General features: G+C 50.5%; 1 protein-coding gene and 1 long non-coding RNA gene across 9 annotated transcripts in view; one reads left to right on the top strand and one right to left on the bottom strand.

The window, feature by feature from the left end:
* MBP (myelin basic protein) overlaps positions 1-25,245 on the bottom strand; it is a 111,994-nt gene that overhangs the window by 65,962 nt on the left and 20,787 nt on the right. For 5 of the 8 annotated variants that reach the window (XM_067015273.1, XM_067015271.1, XM_067015274.1 and 2 more), the window contains exon 2: positions 18,368-18,440. In XM_067015273.1, coding sequence (XP_066871374.1) covers positions 18,368-18,418 — 51 coding nt within the window. In that variant the 5' untranslated portion in view covers positions 18,419-18,440. Of the gene's footprint in view, positions 1-18,367; positions 18,444-25,245 lie in introns of all 8 variants that reach the window. The other 3 variants (XM_067015276.1, XM_067015272.1, XM_059039827.2) reach the window with 1 other exon arrangement.
* On the top strand, positions 22,323-24,574 carry LOC136792711 (uncharacterized). Its single transcript, XR_010836931.1, has 2 exons — positions 22,323-22,650; positions 22,976-24,574. It is a non-coding gene; the product is annotated as an uncharacterized lncRNA (long non-coding RNA).

Here is a 25,245-nt window from a genome sequence, read left to right as displayed (position 1 = left end):
TTTACAATAGCCAGGACATGGAAGCAACCTAAATGCCCATCAACAGACGAATGGATAAAGAAGATGTGGCACATGTATACAATGGAATGTTACTCAGCCATAAAAAGAAACGAAATTGAGTTATTTGTAGTGAGGTGGATGGACTGAGTGTCTGTCATACAGAGTGAAGAAAGTCAGAAAGAGAAAAACAAATACCATATGCTAACACATATATACGGAATCTTAAAAAAAAGAAAAATGGTTCTGAAGAACCTAGGGGCAGGACAGGAATAAAGACGCAGGTGTAGAGAATGGACTTGAGGACACGGGGAGGGGGAAGGGTAAGCTGTGACGAAGTGAGAGAGTGGCATGGACAGATATACACTACCAAGTGTAAAAGAGATAGCTAGTGGGAAGCAGCCGCACAGCCCAGGGAGATCAGCTCGGTGCTTTGTGACCACCTAGAGGGGTGGGATAGGGAGGGTGGGAGGGAGGGAGATGCAAGGGGGAAGACATATGGGAACATATGTATATGTATAACTGATCCACTTTGTTGTAAAGCAGACACTAACACACCATTGTAAGGCAATTATACTCCAATAAAGATGTTAAAAAAATATTTGTGCCTGTTTTCCTTTCCATCAGCCTAATTATGTAAGAATCCACTTACTTCTCCCTATGAATTTTAGAGGTAAATACAACCAGCAAAACTCTCATAATTATTGATGTAGAGTTTAAAATACTTCTAAGTGAGAGTCATTATCCACCAACATTGGCAGAATATGAGCTATGATTTAAGCAATTTGCTGTACTTTCTAACCATCTTGTCCAATCCTCGGGCAACAGACCCCATCATTCCGGTGTATCATTGCCATTTTTAGAGATTTTCTTCTACTTGGTACAGCTATTTACACACAGACACACACACACACACACACACACACACGTGTGAGCATAAAGAGGAAAATATTATTTTAATCAGCCTTGTCTTTTTAAAACACTGAAGGTCTCAAGGTAGAAATTTTAGGAGGAATGGCCCAGAGGATAAGTTTCTAATCCTTGTAGAAACTTCTGAAAAATAACAAGAAAGCTCTGGGAGAGGAAAAGAAAACACCGCGGTCACATTTTTTAAAAGTTTAAAAGTTTTCAAAAGTTCTGATTCAAACTAGAAAACACATACCAGGAGAGAAAAGGTGTGAAACATTTAAAAAGTGACATTCTAGACTGAGAAACCAGTTACATGTTAGTATCTGAGACACGGTCCACCATAGGTTGCTTAGCAAAAAAAGGAGAAGTGAGAATTGATTTCGAGAAGTTTGCCATACCTTAAAAAAGAGACATTTCATGAGACGCCATGAAACTTGAGTAGGACATCATGGGTTTAGACGCAGGGACAGCCTTATCTGGTTCTACTGCCTTAATTGTATTCCCATTCACTCATTAATTCCCACGCGGGCCTTGCAGTAGGAGCCGGGGATGCAGAGAGGAATGAGACGTGGGGCCTCCTTGGGCTGCTCACACGCAGTGAACAAAATGGATGTTTCAGAAAGAAAATCAGAGAACCATCGGGCCAACCCCTATGAGACCAGTGCCATTGAAACCAGTACTGGGTCCAGCCAGCTCACTGAGCCGGCGTCACACTTACTTTTTCTGAGACACCCTAGGAAAAAAGTACATAGGGATTCACCGATTTTAATTCTTAGGATGTTTAGCAAGATAAGGTGCACTGGGCGCGGCCCTCCGTCCTCCCGCTGCTTCTGCGTCTTATGCTTCACTGGCGTCATCTTAAAGAGGAAAGAAGAAACCCAGCAGAGCTTCCATTACGGCTTCACCAGCGACACATTCAACCGTCACACTCCTCATCCGCGTTCCAGCCTCACGGGCTTGCTTTTCGGAACACAGGCTGGTCAGATGCTTTGGGGACCGGTCACCGTCTGGCCTTAGAACCCTCATCTAAGGGCCACGTAAGTCTGTCTGCTGTTTCTCAGGACACCACGCGCATCTTCGACCTGAGGTCACGGTGGAGGGGATGTTACTAAAAGACCAATATTGATTTTCCTTTATCTGCTGCCATATTCATTTAGCTGATAGATTTAATCCACCTAGAAATTTGCTGAAAATGGTTTGGGGGCACAGGATCAGCGACACCCGTACTATGCTGCACCAAACTGTTATTTGCACAAAAGCTTAAGAATTGCGTCTCTGAGGCCCATTTCCTGGACTTGAATCCTGTTGGCCCACCTGCTAGCCGGGTAACTTTGGGAAAACCATTGAAGTTTCCTCTCCTTCGTCTGCCTAAGTGTGAAATGAGCATCATGACTCAGAGGTTCTTGCCGTCTGATTAGGAAATTCCTGTGCCTTGAAGATATCTGAAAGATTCTGGTTTCACCAGAGCACAGGTAGAGAAGCCCTCCCATAACGCTGGGGAGATGACTCCAGGAAGAAACAGAAGGGGCGAGGGCCACCAGCGAGCATCTCGGGACACCTTTTGCGGACTCGTTGCTCCGATACACGCTTTGCGACACAACCGTTCTCCCCACTCGTTTCTCCCTGGACGTGGCAACCCGGGGGCTCAAGCAGAGGGTGGACGGCAGCTCCAGGGGCGGAAGGCAGGGTGTCCCCGGTGAGAATCCCGACGGGCTGCCTCGCAGCCACGGTGCTGGAACGTCGCCCGTCTCCGGTGCGGTCGCCCCCTCAGCGTCCGGTCCTGCCCACGGCTCCCGGGAGCTAGCGTGGGCTCAGCCACCGGGGTCGCCGGGACACCCCAGTCCAGCGTCTTCCCAGGAAGGAGACAAGCCAGCGGGAGCCAAGACCTGAGGTGTGGGTGCCTGGGGCGGAGGCCAGGATGCTAACCGATCAGTCCCTCGCTCTGGGGACACTTTGTGCTTTCAAGGAAAATTGTGGAATCTCTCTAAGGGAAACTCTTCTCTCTTTTTGTTTTAAGAAGCAAATCATTCCTTTCACGCTCAGAATAAATCCAGGCCCCATATGGGCTGGCTGTACGTGTTTAGCTTAAATTCCTACAGCACTGCTCTCTAATCCCGTCTCAGAGATCTCAGCTGCCACCGGAGGCGGAGAGGAAAGCCATGAGACTGTCCTGGCCAACAGCCCATCAGCCCAGGGCTGTGCGGGCCCTTCAGGGACCCGCACGCGGGGAGGAGAGAATCTACTGGTATTTTCTGTGGCTGAAAAAAATCCTCCTGCACGTTCTTGTTATTTAAATCTGGTGATAAACTTTGTTTGAACCTGTTAAAGTACTGAAGTATCAACACCAGAAAAAAATCGCGTGTGTGTATATGTTTGTGTGTACACGTGCGTATGTCTATGAGTGTGTGTGTGCCTGCCTGTGTGTATGCATGTGTAAGTGTGTATTGTTTGTACAAAGTAATAAGAAGTATGTAAAAATAGTTCTTATTACTTTGCATTTATTATTCAGCATTTTTGGTTTATTTCTTAAAATAAACAAGGATCACAGTCTTGCTCTTGGCTGGATTTGGACAAGTAACAGACGATACTAGCAAAACATTGAAAGCTTATGGGATCAGCGTAAAGAATATGAAGAAAAATGACAATCTGACTCATATAAACCAACTCATCTCAATGGCATGTCCCTTTTTATGCAGCCTCAGAACAGGATGGAGATATTCAGGCAAAAGTGTGACCTTAGCCCATCTAGACCAGGGCTTCTCAATGCTGCGTTATGGGTATTTGGGGCTGGATGAGCCTTGCTGTGGGGTAGAGGCTGTCCTGCGTGTCACGGGATGGTTAGCACCCTCTTTGTCCTCTTACCCAGGAGATGCTAGTAGCCCCTGCAGTTGTGACAAGAAATGTCTCCAGACATTGACAAATGTCCGGAGGGTGGTGGGAGTGGGGGGGGGGTCCCCTGGTTGAGAGCCACTGGTCTAGACAAAGAGAAGCAACAGAGAGGGGGTGAAAATCGTGAATCTGTTCACAAACATACAGGACGGTGATGAGTTTTTCATGAAGACATTTTGTGAGTCATCAAAACTCTACTTTTAAAGAATTATTTGAAAGCAGGGCCCACGTGACAAGGATTAGAGAATGACTGAGAATTAGATTTAATTTAGTCATTAAAGCAAGTGCTTCCTAGGCAACGGTTTCTTAGATGTGACACCAAAAGCACAAGCAGAAAAAGAGATAACGGATAAACTGGACTTCATCAAAATTGGAAACTTCTGGGCTGCAAACGGTGTGATCAAGAAAGTGAAACGACAATCCCAATCCTGAGAATAGGAGAAAACATTTGCAAGTCATTTATCTGATAAGGGTCTAGTGTCCAGAATACATAAAGAGCTCCTACAACTAAACAACAAAAAGACAAATCACCCAATTAAAATAATTGGCCAAGGATCTGGACAGGCATTTCTAGAAAGAAGGCATACGAGTGGCCAATAAGCCCAGAAAAAGATGCACATCATCATTATCCATTAAGGAAATGCAAATCAAAAACCACAAGACACTGCTGGATACAACAAAAAAACTGGTAACAAGAATTGTTGGGAGGGCGTGGAGGCCCTCGTACGCTGCAGTGAAACGGCACAGCTGCCGCGGTAGAGACTCTGAGGGCCCCTCAGAAAGTCGCCATTTGACCCTGCAGATGCAGCCTCGGTACATACCCAAGAGGCATGAAAACATACGTCCGTGCAAAAACTCACACACAAATGCTCACAGCAGCACGATCTGTGATACCAACAGGTGGAAACAACCCAAATGTCCACCAACAAATGAACAGGTAAGGAAAACGTGGCATTTTCCTACAGGGCAATATTATTCAGCAGTAGAAAGTAATGAAGTATTGACATATTCTACAACACGGGTGCACCTTGAAAACATCATGTAAGTGAAAGGAGCCAGACACACGCACGCGCGCGCACACACACACACACACCTGTTGTATGACTGCATATTTGAGAAATGTCCAGAAGAGACAAATCTGTAGAGACTGAAAGTACACTAGCGGTGGCCTGGGGTTGCGGGTAGGGTGGGGTGGGAGGTTGGCTAGAATCCGTAACTTGAACAGATTTATGACTAAAGGCACTGAAAATGCTTCCCGCTGAACACTGCGGACTCCAGAGGAAGAGAACCATGATGTCACAACTCCCGAGGAGATGAGATTTCAAATCCAGGACTCCTTTTCTAGATTTGTCTGGAAAACATAGGAAGCATTTTTGATGATATGAGTATATGAAAATCCGGGATTTTTTAAAATTCAGAAGTTATATAAGAGAAACGAAAACGTATGTCCACACAAAAATGTGTCTACGAGTTTTTGCTTACAGCGGAGTTCTTTATAACAGCCCAAAGGCAGAAACCATCCGACTGCCCGTCAGCAGATGCACGGATACACACAGTGTAGCATATCCATACCAAGAGATACTACTGACCTCAAGAAAGAACGAAGCCCTGACACAGACTACAGCATACGGAGGGGCGCTGAAAGCACTGCGCGGCGCGAGAGAAGCCAGGCAGAAGAGACCACGCAGCTCACGGTTACGTGGCTCCCACAGAGTGTCCGCAATAGGGACATCTCGAGACGGAAAGTCGATGAGTGGTTGTTTAGGGCTGCGAGGCTGGTCCCGGGCGGCGCGGGTGACAGCAGAAGAGTGCGGTTCCTTTGTGAGGTGATGAAAATATTCTAAAATTGATTGTCGTGATGGTTCCATGTACCTATGACTAAACCAAAACAGCACCGAACTGTACGCGTTGAACGGGTGAATTGTATGGCATGTGAATCACATCTCAATAAAGATATTTTTAAAAACATAAATGCTTAGTTTGCAGGTAGTTAAAATGAAACGTTGAGGTGCTTGTGAAGCCGTTACCGTGGATTAGGAAATGGTCCTTTTACTACTTAGTTTGAAAGCCACACTCTCTGGAAGACCATTTGGTAGTGTAATCAAGATCGCGGTGTTCTTTGAATAACGAATGCAAAGAAAGGAGCTCAGGACTTTATTTGCAACACTGGTCACAGCAAAGTAAGTATTAACTAGTGTCACAGTAAAACTGTTTACTGAGACCTGTTATGTAACTGGACGTTCTAACATCTATTTTAGGAACACAAATATCCTGCTATTTATTCCTGGAAGTTGCTGCTCCGTCCGCTGTTTAAGTAGAACAAGAAGGGTGGTGACAAAGGCAGGGCGCGGGGCGGCGGGAGAGAGGGAGGTGGGCTTTGCTCCCTGTGTCTCTCTTACTAAAAAAAGAGTTTGATGGGGCTTCCCTGGTGGCGCAGTGGTTGAGAGTCCGCCTGCCGACGCAGGGGACGTGGGTTCGTGCCCCGGTCCGGGAAGATCCCACGTGCCGCAGAGTGGCTGGGCCCGTGAGCCGTGGGCGCTGCGCCTGCGCGTCCGGAGCCTGTGCTCTGCAACGGGAGAGGCCGCAACAGTGAGAGGCCCGCGTACCACAAAAAAAAAAAAAAAAAAAAAGAGTTTGATGTTTGATGGTCGTGTGAATGGAAAGTTTAAATAAAATGCACTTAAAGCTAATTCAGAGAAGGGCATTTATTCAGTTCAAAAAGATACTCTACGTTACTGAAAACAGAAGAAGGCAGTGGAAACTCTGCTTTTCTTAATTTGAAATTTCCTTTAGTTTTATAGAATGAAAACCTCTCCCACTTAATTTCCCTGAACACATCACCCTATGCCTGCACATGGGTATTTAACTGCTTCCTGTGATGCAGACAGGGTAGAAGGGGCAGAAGTCTAGTAACAGAAGATGAATCTTTGCTCAAAGGAAAAACACGTTGATGTATCAGAGTCTGACCACTTTTCTGAATATATACCTCAGCTCTGCCAACCTCTTCAACCTCCTCCGTTTCCTGCTCCACTGTAAAATGGGCACGATGACACCGCCTATCTCACGAGGTTATGCTGAGAGAAACGGGTCCGTACGTGTAGTGATTGTAACAGTGTCTGACCCTCAGCTAGCACCGTCAGTGCTGGACATCACCACGATTTATTTTACTCTTATGCATCTTCTGATTACTTTCCACATTTCAGTAAAGGTGGAAATAAAATCTTCTTAAGTAAAAATCAGGTTTTAAGGTGCATGTCAATGCAATCAGGTTGAGAAGTGAAAGAAAAAGAGATTTCACGGCGAACTCTGATTGTACCTGACTTCTGGGCCCCTTGCTCGAAAGGAACAAACTCGTTTTGCAAAATGGAACTGTCACTTGCCTCTGCGGGTGCTTTTCTTCGTAGCTCAGTTCTGTACCTGTGACCACCTAGGCGAATCGCCAAAACAGAAACCGGCTCGGACTTGTTCCAGGAGCTAGACAAACAGGCCAAAGCTGCTTTCCACCCGTTCAAGGTCGAGATGAGCCGCTGGAACTTGATTAAGAGACCAAGTGCATCTCAAGAATATCATACACACAGTGCTGACCGGTGCCGACCACCAAGACCGATACGATCAGTTCCTCAAAAGCGTGCACGCGACCTTCTCTACAAATGCACATTCAGGGGAAGTTTGGTTTTTCAGCCCACAGACCTTCTCTTGTTCCATAACTGACAATAAAATGCAGTCAGAGTATAGTTAGGAGAAGATACAAAAAAATATTTTGAAAAACCTCTTTATGGGGGCAGCAACTCATTCTTAAAGGTCAGGTGGCAACGAAATTGTCCAGGAAGACGCAGGTCAAATGGGTTTCTCCGTACTATTAAGGAAACCATCCTTTTATTTTAAGTACCATAGGGAAGGTGACCTAAACCTATCATGCTCGGTCTCCTAATGTTTTAGAGCACGCTTATATGCTCAAGAGCAAAAGCATAAAATCAAAGGTCGATTTTCTCTTAAACACTGTTGCTTTAAGCCACCCCGTGTGTGACGATTTGTCAAGGCAACCACAGGAAGCTAGGGTGATGCTCCTGGAAGCTGCACTGTCTTTCAGGCTGGAAGGTACCAGCCCACCGTGCCTCTCAGGAATACTTTCCCTCTGGCACGGTGCAGCTCGGAGAGTCTGGCTGCAGCATCTGCCTGAAGAACCTACGGCAGGTGACAACCGGACCGGTCCAGGCCCTCCTCCCTTCGCGCCTTGACCCTGGACACCTCCACCTGCAGGGCAACGTGATTCCCCAGGTGTGGGGGGCGGCTGCTTAGCTGGGTCTCTGGCGTCCACCCTACAGCCAGGTATTTCCTTCCAGACACAACAGCACGGCCAGCATGCTTCCAAACCTCGGCAGGCTTTCCCGATTACGAGCTGCAACTCTCCTGCAGCAGCTGAACACGAGACAGTGTGTCCGGGTGGCCGTAGTGCTGTCCTACCGTCTCTCACCTCACGGGACGCTGCGGGGGCAGCTGGCCAGGAGGCCTTCGCCATTGCAAAGGAGGCTGCAGACATGGGGTCAGATCTTAAAGCTTGGCCTGCGCTTGCCTGAGGCCGAGATGAACCACTTCTCTCCTTTTCCAGAGAAAACCACCATTTATCAGAGCAGGCATCCCTTGCCGCCCTCGGGGACGGTCCCCTCTCCAGAGTACCATTTGCATCAGCTGACGAACACGCTCTTAAAACCCCACCGTCAAAAGCAAAACGGCGCCGACTGGCTTCCGTGCCCCTGCCAGCGGCGCCCTGGGTCCGGCTCCTCTTCTCCACACAGCTTCTCAAGGAGGTTTCAGGGCCACTGTCGGCGGTCTCCCTCCCCAACGCTAGCCGGGTCTCACCGCCACCAGCCACCGAAGCATCTCTGGCCCCGGGCAGCGGGGACCCGGGGCTGCTTCATCCAGCAGTCGACCCTCCACCCTTTTCTGAGCCGGACTCGGCGCTACTTGACCCGTGAAGTGCTTCTAACGCTCCCTGCCGGACCCAGTGACTCACGCCCGTGCCCCCACCCTGTGGCTGGCCCATCTTGGCCTTCCTTGCGGGTGCCACTGACCCTCCTGGTCCCAAACGTCGAAGTCCAGGGCTCAGACTCGGACTCCTCTCTAAACCCGTCTCCTTACTTGATCTGAGAGTTACGAGTCTTGGACGTCTCTGCCGACTCTTTCCGCAAGGTGAGCACCTAAGGGGCGCCTCAAGCTCGCGGGGATTTTCCACCTGTTTCGCTCACCTACCCTGCCCACGCGTCCTCACCTGGGCACAGGTGTGCCCCCGACGGCCAGGCCCCAACCCTTCATTCCCTTCTCTCTCTGACGCCCAGTTCGTCGGCAAATCCTACCAGCTCTCGCTTCAAAGGTAACTGGCACTTGACCGTTTCTCAAGGCATCTACCTTCGCCCCCGGCCGGGCACCATCGTCTCCCAGCAGGACAGTTCCCGGGGCTTCCTGACAGCCAGCTGGGCCCTCCGTGATCGAGGCCTCTCCCTGCCTACCTGGCCTCCTATCTCACCCCCTCCAGCCCTGCCTCTCCCGATGCACGAAGGAAGTGGCTGGCTCAGCGTCTGCACGTGCGATATCCTCCACCTGGAACATCTGTCCCCAGAGAGCCGCGTGGCTCCCACCTGCCACCGTCCCGGCCTTTGCTCTATGCTGCCCCATCACGGCGGCTCCTCGGCAGCCCTCACCCCTGCCCTCCTTAGCCCCCAACCCCACATATTTCTTCGGAGCCCCAACACCATCTAAAGTACCTAACTCCCATGCTGATTATCTGTCTCCCCAGTTAAAACACCTGCCCGTGAGGGCGGCCACGGCCACGGGGCCCTGGTGAGCAGATATGACCTGACCCGATGGGACCTGCTTTCGACATTCTAGATACTTTCCTGGTTCCTGGGAGGCACCTGCGTTCCAGCAAAGCAAGTGCAACGGAATGTGACTCTACATTAATAGGTTGGCTCCTGACACCTTTTATCTTTTTTTAACATGTTTACTGGGGTGTAATTGCTTTACAGTGCTGTGTTAGTTGCTGCTGTACAGCAATCTGAATCAGTTATATGTATATACATATAACCTCATACCTCCTCCCTCTTGTGTCTCCCTCCCCCGCTCCCCATCCCAGCCCTCTAGCTGGTCACAGAGCACCGAGCTGATCTCCCTGCGCTATGCGGCTGCTTCCCACTAGCCATCTATTTTACGTTTGGTAGCTGACACCTTTTATTTTTACTTAATCCGAAGGAGGCAATTTGGGGGGATGTAGCTGAAGCAGTTTCCTTCCCTACAGGCATCTCCAGCAGAAGTAACCAGCCCCAGCATGGCGTGAAGTTCACTACCAAGATCTACTTGGACGCCGTGCACTAAGCAGATGCCACGTAAGCGGACCCTGGGGTGACGGCACCCGCTGGCCGTGCAGTGTCCAGTGGCCCTGGGACGTGTGGGCGCCAGTGCGTCAGCCTCCGTTCCCACAGGGTCTGCATTCCAGGGTGAGGCAGCAAACCCAGCCAGAGAAGGAAACTGCACCCGATGGTTTGGGCGGGACGAGGAGAGGGGCCGGGCAGTGAGGGCGGAGGGCAGGGCGGCAGGGCGGCAGGGGCGGGTGACAGAGGCCAGGCCCCCCACAGGCAGAGACAGCATGCGGCTTTGCCAGCAAGGACTCGTCTCAGACTGCTTCCTGAAAGAGGCAGATTCCTACCCCAAAACCAACATGTAAGCTCGCCTTTTACTTTTAAATTTCAAGATGTTGGTATTTTGTTCAGCGACTTAAGGCAGCTCTGCAACAGCACAGTGTGAATGCACGCACGTCTGTGAATAACCCAGGCTGCAGTCACCCTCACTGGCCACGGGCGATTAATGTAACTACCAAATTGCCTTACCTATTTACTGACGGCTTGTGCTTGCTTACACATGACTTGTGCTAAAGCATAATTTAGGATGTACCGAATAACAGAATCTGTTTTGCAACTTATCAAAAGCCACAGAAACTATAATGAATTTTACCGAGGCTTTTGTTTCACTGTATGATATCAAATTAATGTGGGTACCAACTCTCAATTAGGAAAGTGGTGTGTTAGAAGCATCCAAGTGCAGAGAGTGGGGTGAGCCTGAGGACGTATCCACACACGGGTGAGAAAAATGCCACGCCCTCACACACACACACACACACACACTGACAAACACAGAAAGATAAATTTTCACAAATGTATTCCAGCCTATAAAATCTCTCACTTCCAAATTTAAAGTTTTAAAGCCATATTGCCTTAGGACTCCCCTGGTGGCGCAGTGGTTAAGAATCCACCTGCCGATGCAGGGGACACGGGTTCGAGCCCCGGTCCGGGAAGATCCCACAGGCCGCGGAGCAACTAAGCCCGTGAGCCACAACTACTGAGCCCGCGAGCCACAACTACCGAAGACAACGCGCCTAGAGCCCGTGCTCCCCAACAAGAGAAGCCACCGCGATGAGAAGCCCGCGCACCGCAACGAAGAGAAGCCCCCGTTCGCCGCAACTAGAGAGAGCTCACGCGCAGCAACGAAGACCCAACGCAGCCAAAAATAAATAATAAGTAAATAAATAAACGCAATCATTTTTTTAAAAAGTTAAAAAAAAAACATATTGCCTTAGTAATGAGTGAGAAAAGACAAGAAGCATCATTCTGAAACCTGGATTTTTAGGTTTTGTTTCATTTAAAACATTGTAAGAGGGTCTGATTAAATATTTAACAAGTTCTTCCTTAATAAAAAAACAAACACAGAGTTGTCACATGCGATGACACGCTTTTCACTCTCAGAGTCTGAAATAAACTTGTCTTCAAAGATAAAATTACACGGTGGCCTTTCTGAAATTACCTGGCAGGGGATGAGAAATGGCAGCTCAGGGAGGCTTCATGGGCACAGCAAGTGGCCCTAAAACGACTGGAGATTAAAACAATCTACCACCTAAGCCCTTCCCCAGCCCGTCAACCTGAACCACCTACAGGAGGGCACTGCTTTCCACTCCCAGGAAATCTAACTCGTCCACCCTCTGGCAAGGAGAGTTTCCATCTAAACACTTTCATTCAAGTCAGCGGGAATTCAAGAACACACATCTGCTGTGTGCCATCCTCGGAATCGTGCTCTCAATCAAACGTAAACCCCAAACGGAGCCTGAAAACTAATTCACGTAAAGCGCGTCCATCATGAGCTCAAATACTTCCCCAACTTAAAAGAAACCTATTCAATGAAGTCAGCACTGCCTCTGCTTGTTCTGTGCTGCGTATCTGATGACAGGCCAACATTTCTGGCTTCCCTTCCCCCGTCCTGTCAGCTCTCATGAATGCTTTGGCGTTGCAGACGCAGGGACAGAGGAATTAGGGGCTATGACGGGGCGAGGGAAGGAATGCGGAAGGAACGCGTTATGCGTCCGGCTGAAAACAAGACGATAAACGGGTGTGTTCCAGGGTCACCGGGCTCTGGATTCCACGTGAGCAGCTGCCAGAGGCCCGCGAACACGATCGTAAGGATAGAAGCCTCGGTCGGTCGGGGCGGCTTGAGTATCCAAGAGCCGTGCCCTCGGGGGCACCGTCCACTGTTGCTGTAGTTTTACCCAGGAATGATTTTACTGTCACGCCATTTATAAAGTTAATGACCAGTGTTAAACATATCACTGCTACTGAACAACTTTCATGGCCCAAAGTCAGCTGCTTGCAAGGTCGGTCACAGTTTCTGATAAAAACTAAGTTTGCGAACTAACTCCCAACCCAACCCTGACAAACCCTATAATAGGGTGAAAGGACACAGAAGTTGCACGTCTCACGGGAGCCCGAGGCCCCTGGGGTTTTCAAGCCCTCAACCCTAAGTCGGAGGCCTCGAGGTCCCCGCAGACTGACTGCTGGGGCCCTTCCCTTAGCAGCTGAGCCGGGAGGGGCCCCCGAGCAGGGGTCCACGAGCCCATCCCTAGGATGGGGAGGGGCTGGGCCTGGGCCAGGGACGGGGTGCAGTGAAGCCAGGCCTGGAGGCAGCGGGCAAGTTCATAGATCACGTGCTGCTGTGCGGCCTGCCCGCTGGATTTACGCTGCCTGGGGCACCCCTTCATAATCGTCCCATTATTTTTATTAAGGATTGTTGAGGGGCCGGGGTCTGCTGGCTAATTACACCCGTCTTTACTACTCACGCACATGTGTGTCTGTGAGGCCTGTTGCCACCTGACTGACAAAGGTGTGAGTGTCCTCAGTCTATCAGAGGAAACAAAATACCCACTCGCACGCCTTAGAAGTCAGAATCAAGCTAGGGTCGTGCTTTCCGTGCAAAACTGCGATGAGAGACTGTCTTTAGTCCCTTCCGAGAGCAAATCAGTGCCGACGCACATTCGAGAACCTGCTGTAAAGGTAGACTTAGTAAGACCGTGCTCGCCTGCGGGTGGGAAGCGCTGCATCTCCAGCACGGCCGTCTTCACCGTCCCTCGGGGCGCAGACAGCCCCCCTCCAGAGGCGGCCTGGGTTCTTAAATGCAAATGCAATTTCACAAACCAGCCTGGAATGAGATGTTTCACTTAATATTCTCGAGGCTCATTCTCAAGTCAGGGACAGACCCCCTGTTGGTTTCTCCATGACTGTTATCAGAAGGTGACTGATTTTGGGAAAAGGATGCATTGTCTACACTATTTTACTTCTCTTTTTAGAAGCTCAGGGAAATTCTTTTGGAGGCACCAAGCAAGTCAGGTGGGTAGGTGTCTGTGTGTGCATGAAACTCTGAAGCAGTCAGATAAACGCGTGCTGTTTGCAATGCGCGTTTCCCAGCCCTGCAGCAGGAGGCCCCCTTCGGAGGGAGCCGTAAGTGAGCAACGGGCCGTGAGCCCCTCACAGCCGAGGGAGGTGAGTGAGGGCAAGAGCTGCTCCGGAGCTCACGGCTCACCGTGCTGTCCTCTGCAGTTGCTGGTATTCAAAAGGGTGTGTTTCCATAGGATTTTACCTTCTGAACTCAATGCTCACTTTTGTACGCAATCATATGACTCTGAGAAAGACCCAGTTTTTGTCCTTAACGAGAACTGGAGCTGATGTCTACCGGGCAGGGTTCCGGGGACCCCAGAACTAGGAGGACACACCAAGCACCCAGCGGAACTGCACTGTGCCTCAAAACACCCGGCTAGGGCTTCCCTGGTGGCGCAGTGGTTGAGAGTCTGCCTGCCGATGCAGGGGACACGGGTTCGTGCCCCGGTCCGGGAGGATCCCACGTGCCGCGGAGCGGCTGGGCCTGTGAGCCGTGGCCGATGCGCCTGCGCGTCCGGAGCTTGTGCTCCACGATGGGAGAGGCCACAGCAGTTGAGAGGCCCGCGTACCGCAAAAAAAAAACCCCAAAAAACAAAAAAAACACCCGGCTATTTAAATCTAAAGTGTAAAGATTTGGTTCTCCTGTTGTACCAATCGCATAAGCCACGTGTGTCACGTGACCGCCCTACGGGCTAGCAGGGGCACAGGGCAGAAGGTCCTGCTGGACGGGGCTGCAGCGGGGCGTCTGCAGTGAGAAACAGGCGCATGGCAGCTACTGGTACAGCGCACCGTCGGCCTATTGGAAGGTGGTTTAATGCTGTGCAGTTGAGGTGAAGGGGAATTCTTCAGGGGTGAGTGCGAGAGATAGAGATGGAGATACAAATAGAGATGGAGGGAGACACAGACAGACAGACAGAGAAAGGACTCTGGGACTGTTGAAGGCAGAGACAAGGGAAAGTCTGCCTGCACCTTGCAATCTAAGGCCTTACTAGATGCTGACTAGGTCTTTCCATGTATCCAATTAGATTGGTGAGAATAGATTAGAGGCATTAATAGGAGAGAAGCGAATGCCGCAATCTCATGACGGGGAGAGGCCAGGGCAATGGCAGTGCCCGCCGAGGGTGAGGGTCCGACTCTGGTGGCAAATACCAGGCAGGGCTGGGGACACTCCTCTCTCTGGCCTCTCAAACCTCCCAGTCCCTCCTCGGCTGCATCAACTAACACGGACATCGTGGACTGACTTGGGTTCCCCAGAGAGCCACGTGTCGAAGTCCTAGCCCTCCGGGAGTTCAGAATACGGCTGCATTTGAAGGTGGGGGTCTTCACAGAGGTGATTAGGGTAAAATGAGGTCACCAGGATGGGCCCTAACCCTACAGGACTGGTGTCCTTATAAGAGGAGATCAGGACACAGACACACACAGAGGGATGACACTTGAAGACACAGGGAGGAGAGGGGCGTCTACACGCCCAGGAGCGAGGCCTCAGGAGGACTCAGCCCTGCCGACACCTGGATCTCAGATCCAGCCTCCAGGACTGCGAGCAAATACACGTCTGTCGTTCAGCCCCTGGGTCTGTGGTGCTTCGTCGCAGCGGCCCCGGCACCTGCACAGCCACGGCGCGGATGCCTGGAGAACGGCAGGCGCTAATAGCAGCTGGCGTGCCCAACAGAGAATCACCAGAAAACCGCAACAAGCAAACCCGTAGGTCAGAGACTGACAACAGCGAGGGCAACGCTGAAGGAGACGGAGGCCCAGCACAGCCTCCGTACAGGGTGTGGGCACCGTCCTAAGTCCCGGGCGGCTCCCCCGTGCCGACCTGGAGATGAACCCTCCCCTCCAGGAGCCAGAGGGGCCAAGCGTTTCATCCACCTGTGCACGGTGCCCGGGCTCCCCGAGCTGGCCGGGCACAGCCTGCCCAAGGGCAGGGGCTCGACTCGAGAACCCTGCGTCCCGGGGACGTGGCAGCCGGGGCGCGTCCTTCCCCGCTTCTGCCAAAGGACCACTGTGAAAATGCACTGCCTGACAAGGAGCTGGTAAGTGAGCGAGTGGGGCTTTCTGGAAACCAAATCCACCAGGAGGCTGAGAAAAACGGAATCAGAGGCCAGCAGGGATTTCCTTATGTCTGAGAAGGAGAACTTCCCTGGATGCCACTGGTCCCCCCTGTGGACGGGGCCTCCCTGACCTCCAGCACGCACGCTCCGCTCTCCGACGGGGCCCCGAGGACGGGCTCGCAGCTGCATGGCCGCCTGGACGTGAGTCCGTTTCCACATTAACACGCAAGGCTGGAACAGGAACAGAGAAATGCCAGAGCTGTCCCCTCCATCACAGGCGCCTTCCTACATCGTGACACGCCTTCTTCGGGAGCAGAGAGAAGCCAGTGAGAGAACAGCGGGGCGTCACGGGGAGGAAACGGGGAGCAGGAGGCTGTGTGCTCCCGGCCACCGCGGCTCCTTCCCCAGCTGGGCCGAGCAGGGGGTCACGACCCAGGGCCACTGCCTCCTGACGTCCTCCGCAGGCCTGCGGGTTCCCGGAAGGCGGCAGGCGAGGGCGCCAGGACACGGGGCTGATGGGGGACACGAGTGGGGAGGAGAGGAGGGGTTCGGGCCCCCTGTGCGGTATGGGGGGAGCCGCAAAGAGGCCAGAGCTGGGGAGGCGAGTGGGGTGGCCGCTCCTGCAGCCCCCCGCCTCTGAGCAGGTCAGCAATCAGCCCCCGGGCACAGGCAAAAGCTTTCTGGGCATTCCCTCGTCAGTGAAAAGCAAGCTTCCCAGAGTGACTGCAGAAGCACGCAGAATGCTAAACAGCAGGGCGCGAGCTCACGTGATTTGTTTCTATTCGGGTTTAAGCCGATGCTCCACGCAGCACCACAGGGCACGGGTCCCCAAGCCGCCGGGGCCGCAGGCCGGCAGCGCAGCTTGATAGGAACCGGCCGTACAGCAGCAGGCGAGCGCGGGAGAGCGAGCGAAGCTTCATCTGCGCCTCCCCATCGCTCCCCGTCATCACCGCCTGAACCCCCCCGTACCCCACCCCCGGGGAAAAACTGTCTTCCACGAAACCGGCCCCTGGGGCCGAAAAGGTTGGGGACCGCTGCCCCAGAGCACTCCCTCCACAAGGCCTCAGATATTTTCCGTCAAGTGACAAACAATGAAAAGAAGAGAGCTGTTGCTTGTAACAACTCCCTACAGGAACCAGTGGTCTTAAACGCCCAATTTCAAAAAAAAAATCATCAGAATGTTAAAAATTAGCATTCAGAAGACAGAAGCGTCACTATGGCTGTACTACCGCTCAGGAATCTGGCGTTGGTAAAAATAAACCAGTGAGAACTATGTTTTGGTGCTTTACAACGTCCAACAACAGGAAAGACACCGCAAGCCACAGAGAGGCTTCCAGGAGCAGACTTGCAAATCAGTCACTTAAATCCGCAGTGCCTTAAAATACCGCGTGCTAACAGGATGGGGCTCTCTGAGAAGAGCTGTTTCTCCACTTTCACTCTCAGCTGAGACTCTGTCCTCCTGGTGCAGATGCCACCGGACCCACGGCCTTTAGCGTAACCGAACACAGTCACGGCTCAGAGTTACCAGTGTCTGCACAGGGAGATTACCAGTAACACATACAGTTCACGCGCGAGTTATAGAAAACACCGCGTGACTCCCCATTCAACACTCACTGGAACGCTTTACACACTTAGAAAACTGGTCCTCCTTTCAACAAGGAGAGGAGAATTCCAAATCAATAATAACATTATAAAAAGGTAAACCCCTTCTAGCTGACCTTGGGCCTGACATCATTAGGGAAGAAACTCCATAACATTGTTTTAGATAAAACAATGTTTTCTCTCAAGCGTTTAAAACACTTTAAGATAAGATATGAACAAAAACAGTACGTAATCACTGATTTACATGAGTGGCTTGAAAGCAAATTATGGAAAATTACCCACCTGGCTGACACGGAAATTGAGTCCAGGTACAGATCAGAGAAGGACCCACGGCTGCAGAGTTCATTATTATTAGATAAAACCCAAAGCACAGAACGTCAGCAAAGAGGTCTTGGGGCTCAAGTGTGTCTGTCATTCAAGCCGGCGGTCGTTCAGTGCGCGCGCGCGCGGGCCGGCGGGGGTCCGTCCTCAGCACTGTGACACGCTGATGAACTGCCGCTTGTCTTGAGTTAAAGGGCCAAAGAACTGCAATCATTAACCTTCCCCCCCTGCAAGTGAGGGCGCATTCACAGTTCAACGCACAACATCAGGCCTATTTCCTCACAACCTGAAATGATTCTTCGGTGGGCCGAGAGGGAGGCCGGCAGGTGCCCTGGCAACGGCTCATCGGTTTGAGTGACTCAGGGGGAAACAGGCGGAGAACCACCTTCCCATTCGCTCTGGGGGAATCAAAGGTGACGCAGAGAATCACCATCGCACGGGGGAAGCTGACGTCCGTGGAATAAGGTGGAAAGGGGAGGACGCGAGGCTAGAAATACACAGAAGATTCATTCTGAGTCGCTGGAGGGATCTGGATGATTTTTACTTGCATTTTCCCTGTTTGCTCTCCTGTATCTTCCAAACTCCCTATGATGGCGGTGGAGGAAGGGACGTCGGGCCGGATGGCACCGGAAAGGCCCGTCACGGGGAGATCGTAGGGGGCCTGGAGTCCTGGCCGAGGAATTCGGGTCTTGGCCTGTGTGCTGAGGACTAGCGTTCTAAGCCCTAGAAGTTTCCAAGGTAGGAGGATAACAAAGCCAATGGTTTTAGCGGAAAACCCCTGGTCGCCACAGGGTACCTGAGGAGGGTTTGTGCGTTTGCAGGATTTTTGAGCCACAGCTCACTTCTTACCTTATTTCCCTTCTCGGCACCTAAGTCTCGCTTCCCTGCGTGGTTCCCCATCCTGAGCCGTGGAGGTCTTCAGCTGCTGAAAGACAAAGAGAGGCCGTTAGCCTTGAAACTGGTACTTTCAGAGTTTTCTACGCTATTTTGCAATCAGCACGATCCCGTTCCACATGCTATACCCATTTCTGAGAAAAGAAAATGAAAGCCCCAAACCCAAGAGGCACCCGAAGTCTCATGAGTGAGTGTCCCTGTCCTCTGAGCCCTGGCGAAAAGCTAGAAAGCGGGACGGCTGCCCAAACCCGGATTCTGTCCAGTGACAAACACTGTTCAGTGTGTTTCCTCATCCATAAAGAAGATGAACTCATCTCCAGAGATCTCACAGACCGTGCACACGTCCAGATGGACAGACGGAGGTACACCTCGTGTTCAGTAACAAGAGGAACAGAGATGCTGAAAAGTGCCGACGCTCCTAGAAATAAAAATAAGCTTGATGCTTCAGGAATCGTGTGAGCACAGAAACAGCAAGACCCGACCAAGGCTTGCTTATCGGACAAGCATTCCAAGAATCCGCAGAATTTGTCAGGAAGATAAAGTTGGATTTAAAAAAGCACATGTTCCTCATTTGTATTTTCTAACCCAAACTTTAGCAGCAAATTTATTGTTTTTCCTCCAGAAAGGCACAAAACTGAAGAATTTAGCCAAACTCATTCCACACAGATTCCCTCATCGCACACGCATCCCTGGACCTGCATGAACCACGAGGACCACTTGCACCATCACCGTACACCTGTCAGCTGGCTGCAGGTGACCTGTCTCTAAGGGCCGTTGCAAAATTCAATTATCCACGATGTATCCTTTTCAAAGAACGTGTGAGTAGTAGCTCCCTGCTGAACAAGGAGTGGCTCTCCTTGAAAGGTAACAAAATGAATTGCCTTCTAAAAATGGGAAGGATTTCCTTTTTTGTGTGTGTGTGTGATACGCGGGCCTCTCACTGCTGTGGCCTCTCCCGTTGCGGAGCACAGGCTCCGGGCGCGCAGGCTCAGCGGCCATGGCTCACAGGCCCAGCCGCTCCGCGGCACGTGGGATCTTCCCGGACCTGGGCACGAACCCGTGTCCCCTGCATCGGCGGGCGGACTCCCAACCGCTGCGCCACCAGGGAAGCCCGCGGGAAGGATTTCTAAAATATTACACATGCCTGATGAAAGGCACGTTTTGTTTCCCCAAAGGCACTCTTTTGCAAAGAAGGCATTGCCCGGTATCTGAATTTTCCCGAAGTCCCGCATATCACTGGGTGACTCCCCGGTGCCTACAAAGGATACCCATGCCCTTCCCCGGGCAAATGGGTGAGAACAGGAGTGATGGCGCCTTATAGCATCACCTCCCAGTGTGTGGGGTACCGTGCGTTGTTACCTGGCGGAGACCAAGCACCTGAGGAGTGGAAACCCTTCCCGCCTTCGTATTTTGTAAATGGAAACTGGACCAGAGCCCCACGCAGAGGGAGATGCTAAAAAGTGCCGTACTTCAGACGCCTTGGATCGAAGTGGGGATTCCGTGCTCTGGTGAATCAAAGACGTGGTTCTAGTGCTGGTAAAAACACTGCGGACTTGGAAGACTTGTGTGAATACGCCATGTATCATGGCATGACGGTGAAAAAGCCAATACTTGAACATGTATGCTTCTAAATGGTGACTGTAGTTAGCGATCCTGTATTGTATACGGGCAGACCTGGTTGTATCGTGCTTTGCTTTATTGCTCTTTGTGGCTATTGCATACTTTATAAATTGAAGGTTTGTGGGAACCCTGCATCGTCAGATGATGGTTAGCATTTTTCAGCTATGAAGCATTTTAAATTAAAAAATAAAATCTATGCTTAAAAAAATAAAATGTATGCTTTTAAAGATGCAAGTCGACCTTTGCAGATGATTTCAGTATTCAGTGCGATTCTATCATCCACCTTCCCAGTTTACTTACATGGGACCACCCCCCAAAATACCTCTCTGGGGTAACCTCACTGGGAAAATGGAGGCTTTGGGGCACATATGGTGGTTTACTTGATAAGAGTGGGCACAAAAACGGGAAGAGGGGGCTTGATTTTGTCCTCTCGGGGTCTGGACTGCAGTTGGAGAACAGGACCGCACGTTCTCTGGGCAGGACGACGGTCTGAACTCTGGGAGGAGAGGGGGTCACTCTGGACTGCGATCTCTCTGTGATCCCACGCGGGGTTCTGAGTAAGTACTGCTAACTTGCACTGCGTATGTAATACACAGGATAACAATGCATCAAACATCCCTGCTTAAGAAAGAAGAATTGGTGTATTTGATTGGGGAAAGATAAATTAGGAGGTTGGGATTAGCATATACACACTATACACTATATCTAAAACAGAGAACAAACAAGGATGTACTGTACAGCACAGGGAACTCTACTCAGTATTTTGTAATAACCTATAAGGGAAAAGAATCTGGAAAAAAATATATGTACATATAAAACTGAATCACTGTGCTGTACATCTGAAACTCACACAACATTGTAAATCAACTATACTCCAATAAAAAATATATATATATAAATAAAATAAAAGCTACCTCCAAAAAAAAAAAAAGAATTGGTGTATTTGAAACTAAACACAGGCAAAAATAGATAACTTCTTTTCAAGTTGACAGCTTGGACTCTTGGGGTTTTCCAGCCCCCACATAGAGAAGCACACGCTACCATCTCTGTTCTCACCTGGACAGTATCTCAAGCCCAGCATCCCATTTCCATCTCATTCTCACCCTCCTCAGTCACCTCCCCTGCAGGTATTAGGCAAATACCAACACAATGGTCCTCCCTTCCAGAAAACAAATCTCTACGGATTTAACCTAAATCGAAATAGCGTGGGACGTGTGAATATTCAGGGGGGTTGCTTGCGGACAACAGGAGAGCTGATCTTGGAGCAAGGGCTTTGAGGCACAGCAGATCTAATCACAAGACGCTTGCACTGCTCCTTGGAGAGGGGACGCGTCTTCCAAGCCACTGTGCTCTGATCAGAACTGTATCACGCCTCAAAGCGCAACTTTAGGGTATACTTGGGAAGACTGTTCATGAACTATTTTAATCACTATTAAAAAAACTCAAGACTGCTGGACACAGAATAGATTGAAATAACAAAAGTCTGGTCAGACTTTTGAGTGTGTACAGACTTTTTTTTCCCTCCTCAGATTAACAGAATGAGAATTTATGTGTCATTTCGAGTAGGCAGATTCTAGCCTTAAATGCACGATTTGCGCACCGGCAGGAAGAGAAAGACAAGAAAAACAAAGTGACGGTTCTCAGATTGGAGCCCCGCATTAGAGGGATCTTCAGTACTTGAGGTGCACGGCATAGTCCTGTAGTGAAAATGAGGGTCGGTGCACTTGTTTGGGTAACTCTGCCCCATTCCGCCGTGGAGAGACGGGAGGGTTGGGTTACAGAAGGCGGCCCTGGCAGCTGGCCTCCACAGTAAGCTGAAAAGAACCATCTGCAGACAGAAGGGCTGGACATTTGGGGGTCATCTTTATTTCATTTCATTTTTTGCTATTAACCAAATAGAGAGAGCAAGAGGAAAATTCATGTGGAATGCTCCTGGAGCTCAGGCTGGCCCTGAAGCATCTCCAGGTTATTAAGAAGCTTTTCGTGAAATAATAAGACAGGAGAGTGGTGGGAGGGGAAGTGGAGGGCCAGGGCTGGGAGCCTTTAGGACAGACTTTAGGTTGTATTGGGCCTGCCCTATACTCCTCGGGTTGAAATTCAATCCCAGATGTGATTTCGTAACAGCCACTGGGATTACTGAAAACTTCCATAATGTTTTCATGACCATCCGTACTTCGTGTTATTGGTGGGCGGGGGGGGGGGGCAGTAAAAACTAAGCACGTGAGTGCAGGTCAGCCACCCAGGTTCACTGGAACGCAGTCCAGCCTCAGCTGCTTGGATCTGTTTTCAACAACGCGCCCCTAATGCAGCTAAGCCCACTCGTGTCACTTTGGGGGACAGTGTGAAGGAGTCTCAGATAAAACCCACGCTGGGTGGAGAGGAGTGTGTGTGAATGGCGAAGCTGACATGCTGGGGGCATGGAGGTGAAAACACCTTGCTCTGGGCACTTTAACCACCTGCTTTCCACTGGAGGTCCTGGCTTCTAGAGTGAACACAGCAGATGAGACCTCGGTCCCAATCCAGGCTGCTGCGGGGGGACCCGGGGCAAGTCACTCCACTTCTCTGAACCTCAGTTTCCTGTCAAGCGGAAGCAATAAAAGCTCCTTCACTGTGCTGCAGTGAGAATGAAGTAGGGGCTGGTCAGGGTTGGGGTCAAAGGTAGGGTCAGGGTTGGGGTCAGGGTTGGGGTCAAGGGTGGGGTCAGGGTTAGGGTCAAGGTTGGGGGTCAAGGGTCAGGGCTGGGGTCAAGGGTGGGGTCAGGGTTAGGGTCAAGGTTGGGGGTCAAGGGTCAGGGCTGGGGTCAAGGGTGGGGTCGGGGTGAGCTCTCGGGCTGACGGCTCCTGCCTTTCTCATCCCTTGCACAGGGTCCCCAGGGTGGGTGGTGATCAGCTGAGAAAACATCTTCTAGCCATCTAGCTATCTATGATTGCACGCCTATTGCAGAGACCTTTATGTGGGCTCCCCTATGTGTGGACATCCACTCTCAAACTCCCAGGTCAAGAGAGGAGAAAGGGGTGAGAACACCGGTGCCTGAGGACCCCAGAGGTGACGTCCTACACGAGCCCGTCAGCAACGCTCCTGCTCCATCAGAGATGGCCGCACAGGAAGCAGCGTGACTTCTCCTGTTTCCAGACTGGAGTGGGTGGGGGATGGGCGGCGCGAAGGGAAAAGTGAGGCGCAGACTCGAGACCCGGAGGAGGCCGCAGACACTAACAGGCTAAGCTGGCTATTCCTCCAGTACCTTTGGGTGCATTTTCACAGGCAACGGGGGGGGGGGGTATCGTGAAATCTCTGTCTCAGCAGGTTGATTGTGGGGAGAGAGAAGGCCTCAATTCAAGTCTCCCTAGATAGCTGCTCAGTAGCTGCGGCCCCCAAGGCATCCTACCGCCTCCCCAAACCCTCGGAAATGGGAGGGGATCACCGTGGGCGGTGCTGACCTCTGGGCCGGGAGGAGCGTCCGGGCGGTAACCCGCGGGGTCACACGCGTGACGGGGCGGGGCTCATCGTGGTGTCTGCACTCACTGTACGTCTGGGCTCGTTAGGAACCAACCTGTCTGGCTGTATTTATGTCCATGTTCTAGGAAACGGTCACAGGTGTACTGTTCTCACAGACTTAGAGTTCTTTAGGCTTTGGCTTCATCAGGTTCTGTAGATTGTACAAGAGTCTGTTTTTTTTTTTCCTGCTCAGCACCCATGTTCCTAAAAGCAACCCTAAACTTAATGTTTTTATGGAGATACAGGGTTAGTTTTACAGCGATTTGCTTTATCCCTTGAGTTACGGAATTACAGGAATAACCCTGTATGCTTTATTCCCATTTTACAGTTGAGAAAGTAAAGTTTAGAAGACTCATCTAGCTATGAATATAACACCGCCTCTAGGAATATATCATAGGTAATAATAGGGATCAGCTGGACGTTTTTTACATCATGAATATGTCTTACGTGGAAGAAAGTGTTCCAGTAGCTCTACGATGTCACCCATTTCTAGATTATTAATCAACATGATAAAGAGAAGGCTTTGCTCTAACAAGCAGCCTTGAGAAAATAGCCGCATTAGGATAACTTATTCTTCATAAACACCTGTACGTGGATACACAAGTTTAATAAGGAAAATGACAGCGACTTTCTTAATTTCCTGCCTAATGTCTTGCCATAACAGCTGGTGAAAAGTGTATGCAAGGAATTATCTGGGTTTTAATTCCATGCCTGCCAATTACTATTTACTGAAGAGCTTAGAAATTTAGTTCTCCGAGCTTCTGACTTCTCATCTGTAAAATCAGATAATACCTGCAGTGCATTCATTCATATTGAGGCATTCAATAAGGTAACAGACTCGAAATCCCCTGGCCGCTGACAACCCATCGACAACATAAGGGCCTTCTCTTCCCTTCCTTAGAGAATGGCTTGTATGTTACATAAAGTACCAACCAACCGCAGAATGAGACGAATAAGGAGTTAACTACGATCCCGAAGAGCTAATCAGCCACAGTTATCGTAACTGTCAAAGTTCAACTTTCTTGTAATAAAAATGTTTAATTAATATATTGCTTCATGATCAGTAGAGAGCCAGAGGGCAATTTGTCTTTCTCATCTGTCTCGGGTGCAATTTTTCACGGACGGTAGCGTAGAGTAATTTTTTTCTCTATCCTGTTTGCACTTGTGTATGTGTGAATATTGACAGTACACACACCAGCGGGATGGCATTTGTGGGGAGGGGCTGAGAAGGATCCAGGGGCTGAGGTCACCCTGGGTCACAGAGGCGGGTCAGGTGAGAAATGGCAGGAGCCCTGAGCCCACCCTTAGTGTTTTAACATCTACCCACTGAATCCATGTACAGTAATCCCAGCCAGGAGGTGGACTGACGTACACTTTTGGTAGCAGAATTAAAATTCTGCTACCACCAGGGTGGTAACTTCTGCTTCTCTGCTTCTGCAAATCACTAAAGCAATGTTTTCAAAATCCCATGTACTTTGCCATTAACCCTTAAAGCGGTTGGAGCTTTTTACGAGGCTTTAAAGGTAAATGAACTTTACTGTCATTACTACTGTTACACTTTGTACTTAACCCCTTAGCTGGACCCACATGGCTCTCGGCCTCTGGTTACTGGTGAATTACATGCTGAAGGGGCTTCGTGGGTCCCTGGGGATGAAATATACCAACTGCCAGGGTCGGCTGAGGAACCACCAGGCACTTACGAGCATGGTTTATGTTTG

The sequence above is a fragment of the Kogia breviceps genome, chromosome 15 (genome assembly GCF_026419965.1).
Source record: "Kogia breviceps isolate mKogBre1 chromosome 15, mKogBre1 haplotype 1, whole genome shotgun sequence".
Classification (NCBI taxonomy): Eukaryota; Metazoa; Chordata; class Mammalia; order Artiodactyla; family Physeteridae; genus Kogia; species Kogia breviceps.
This window is presented reverse-complemented; position numbering and strand designations above follow the sequence as displayed.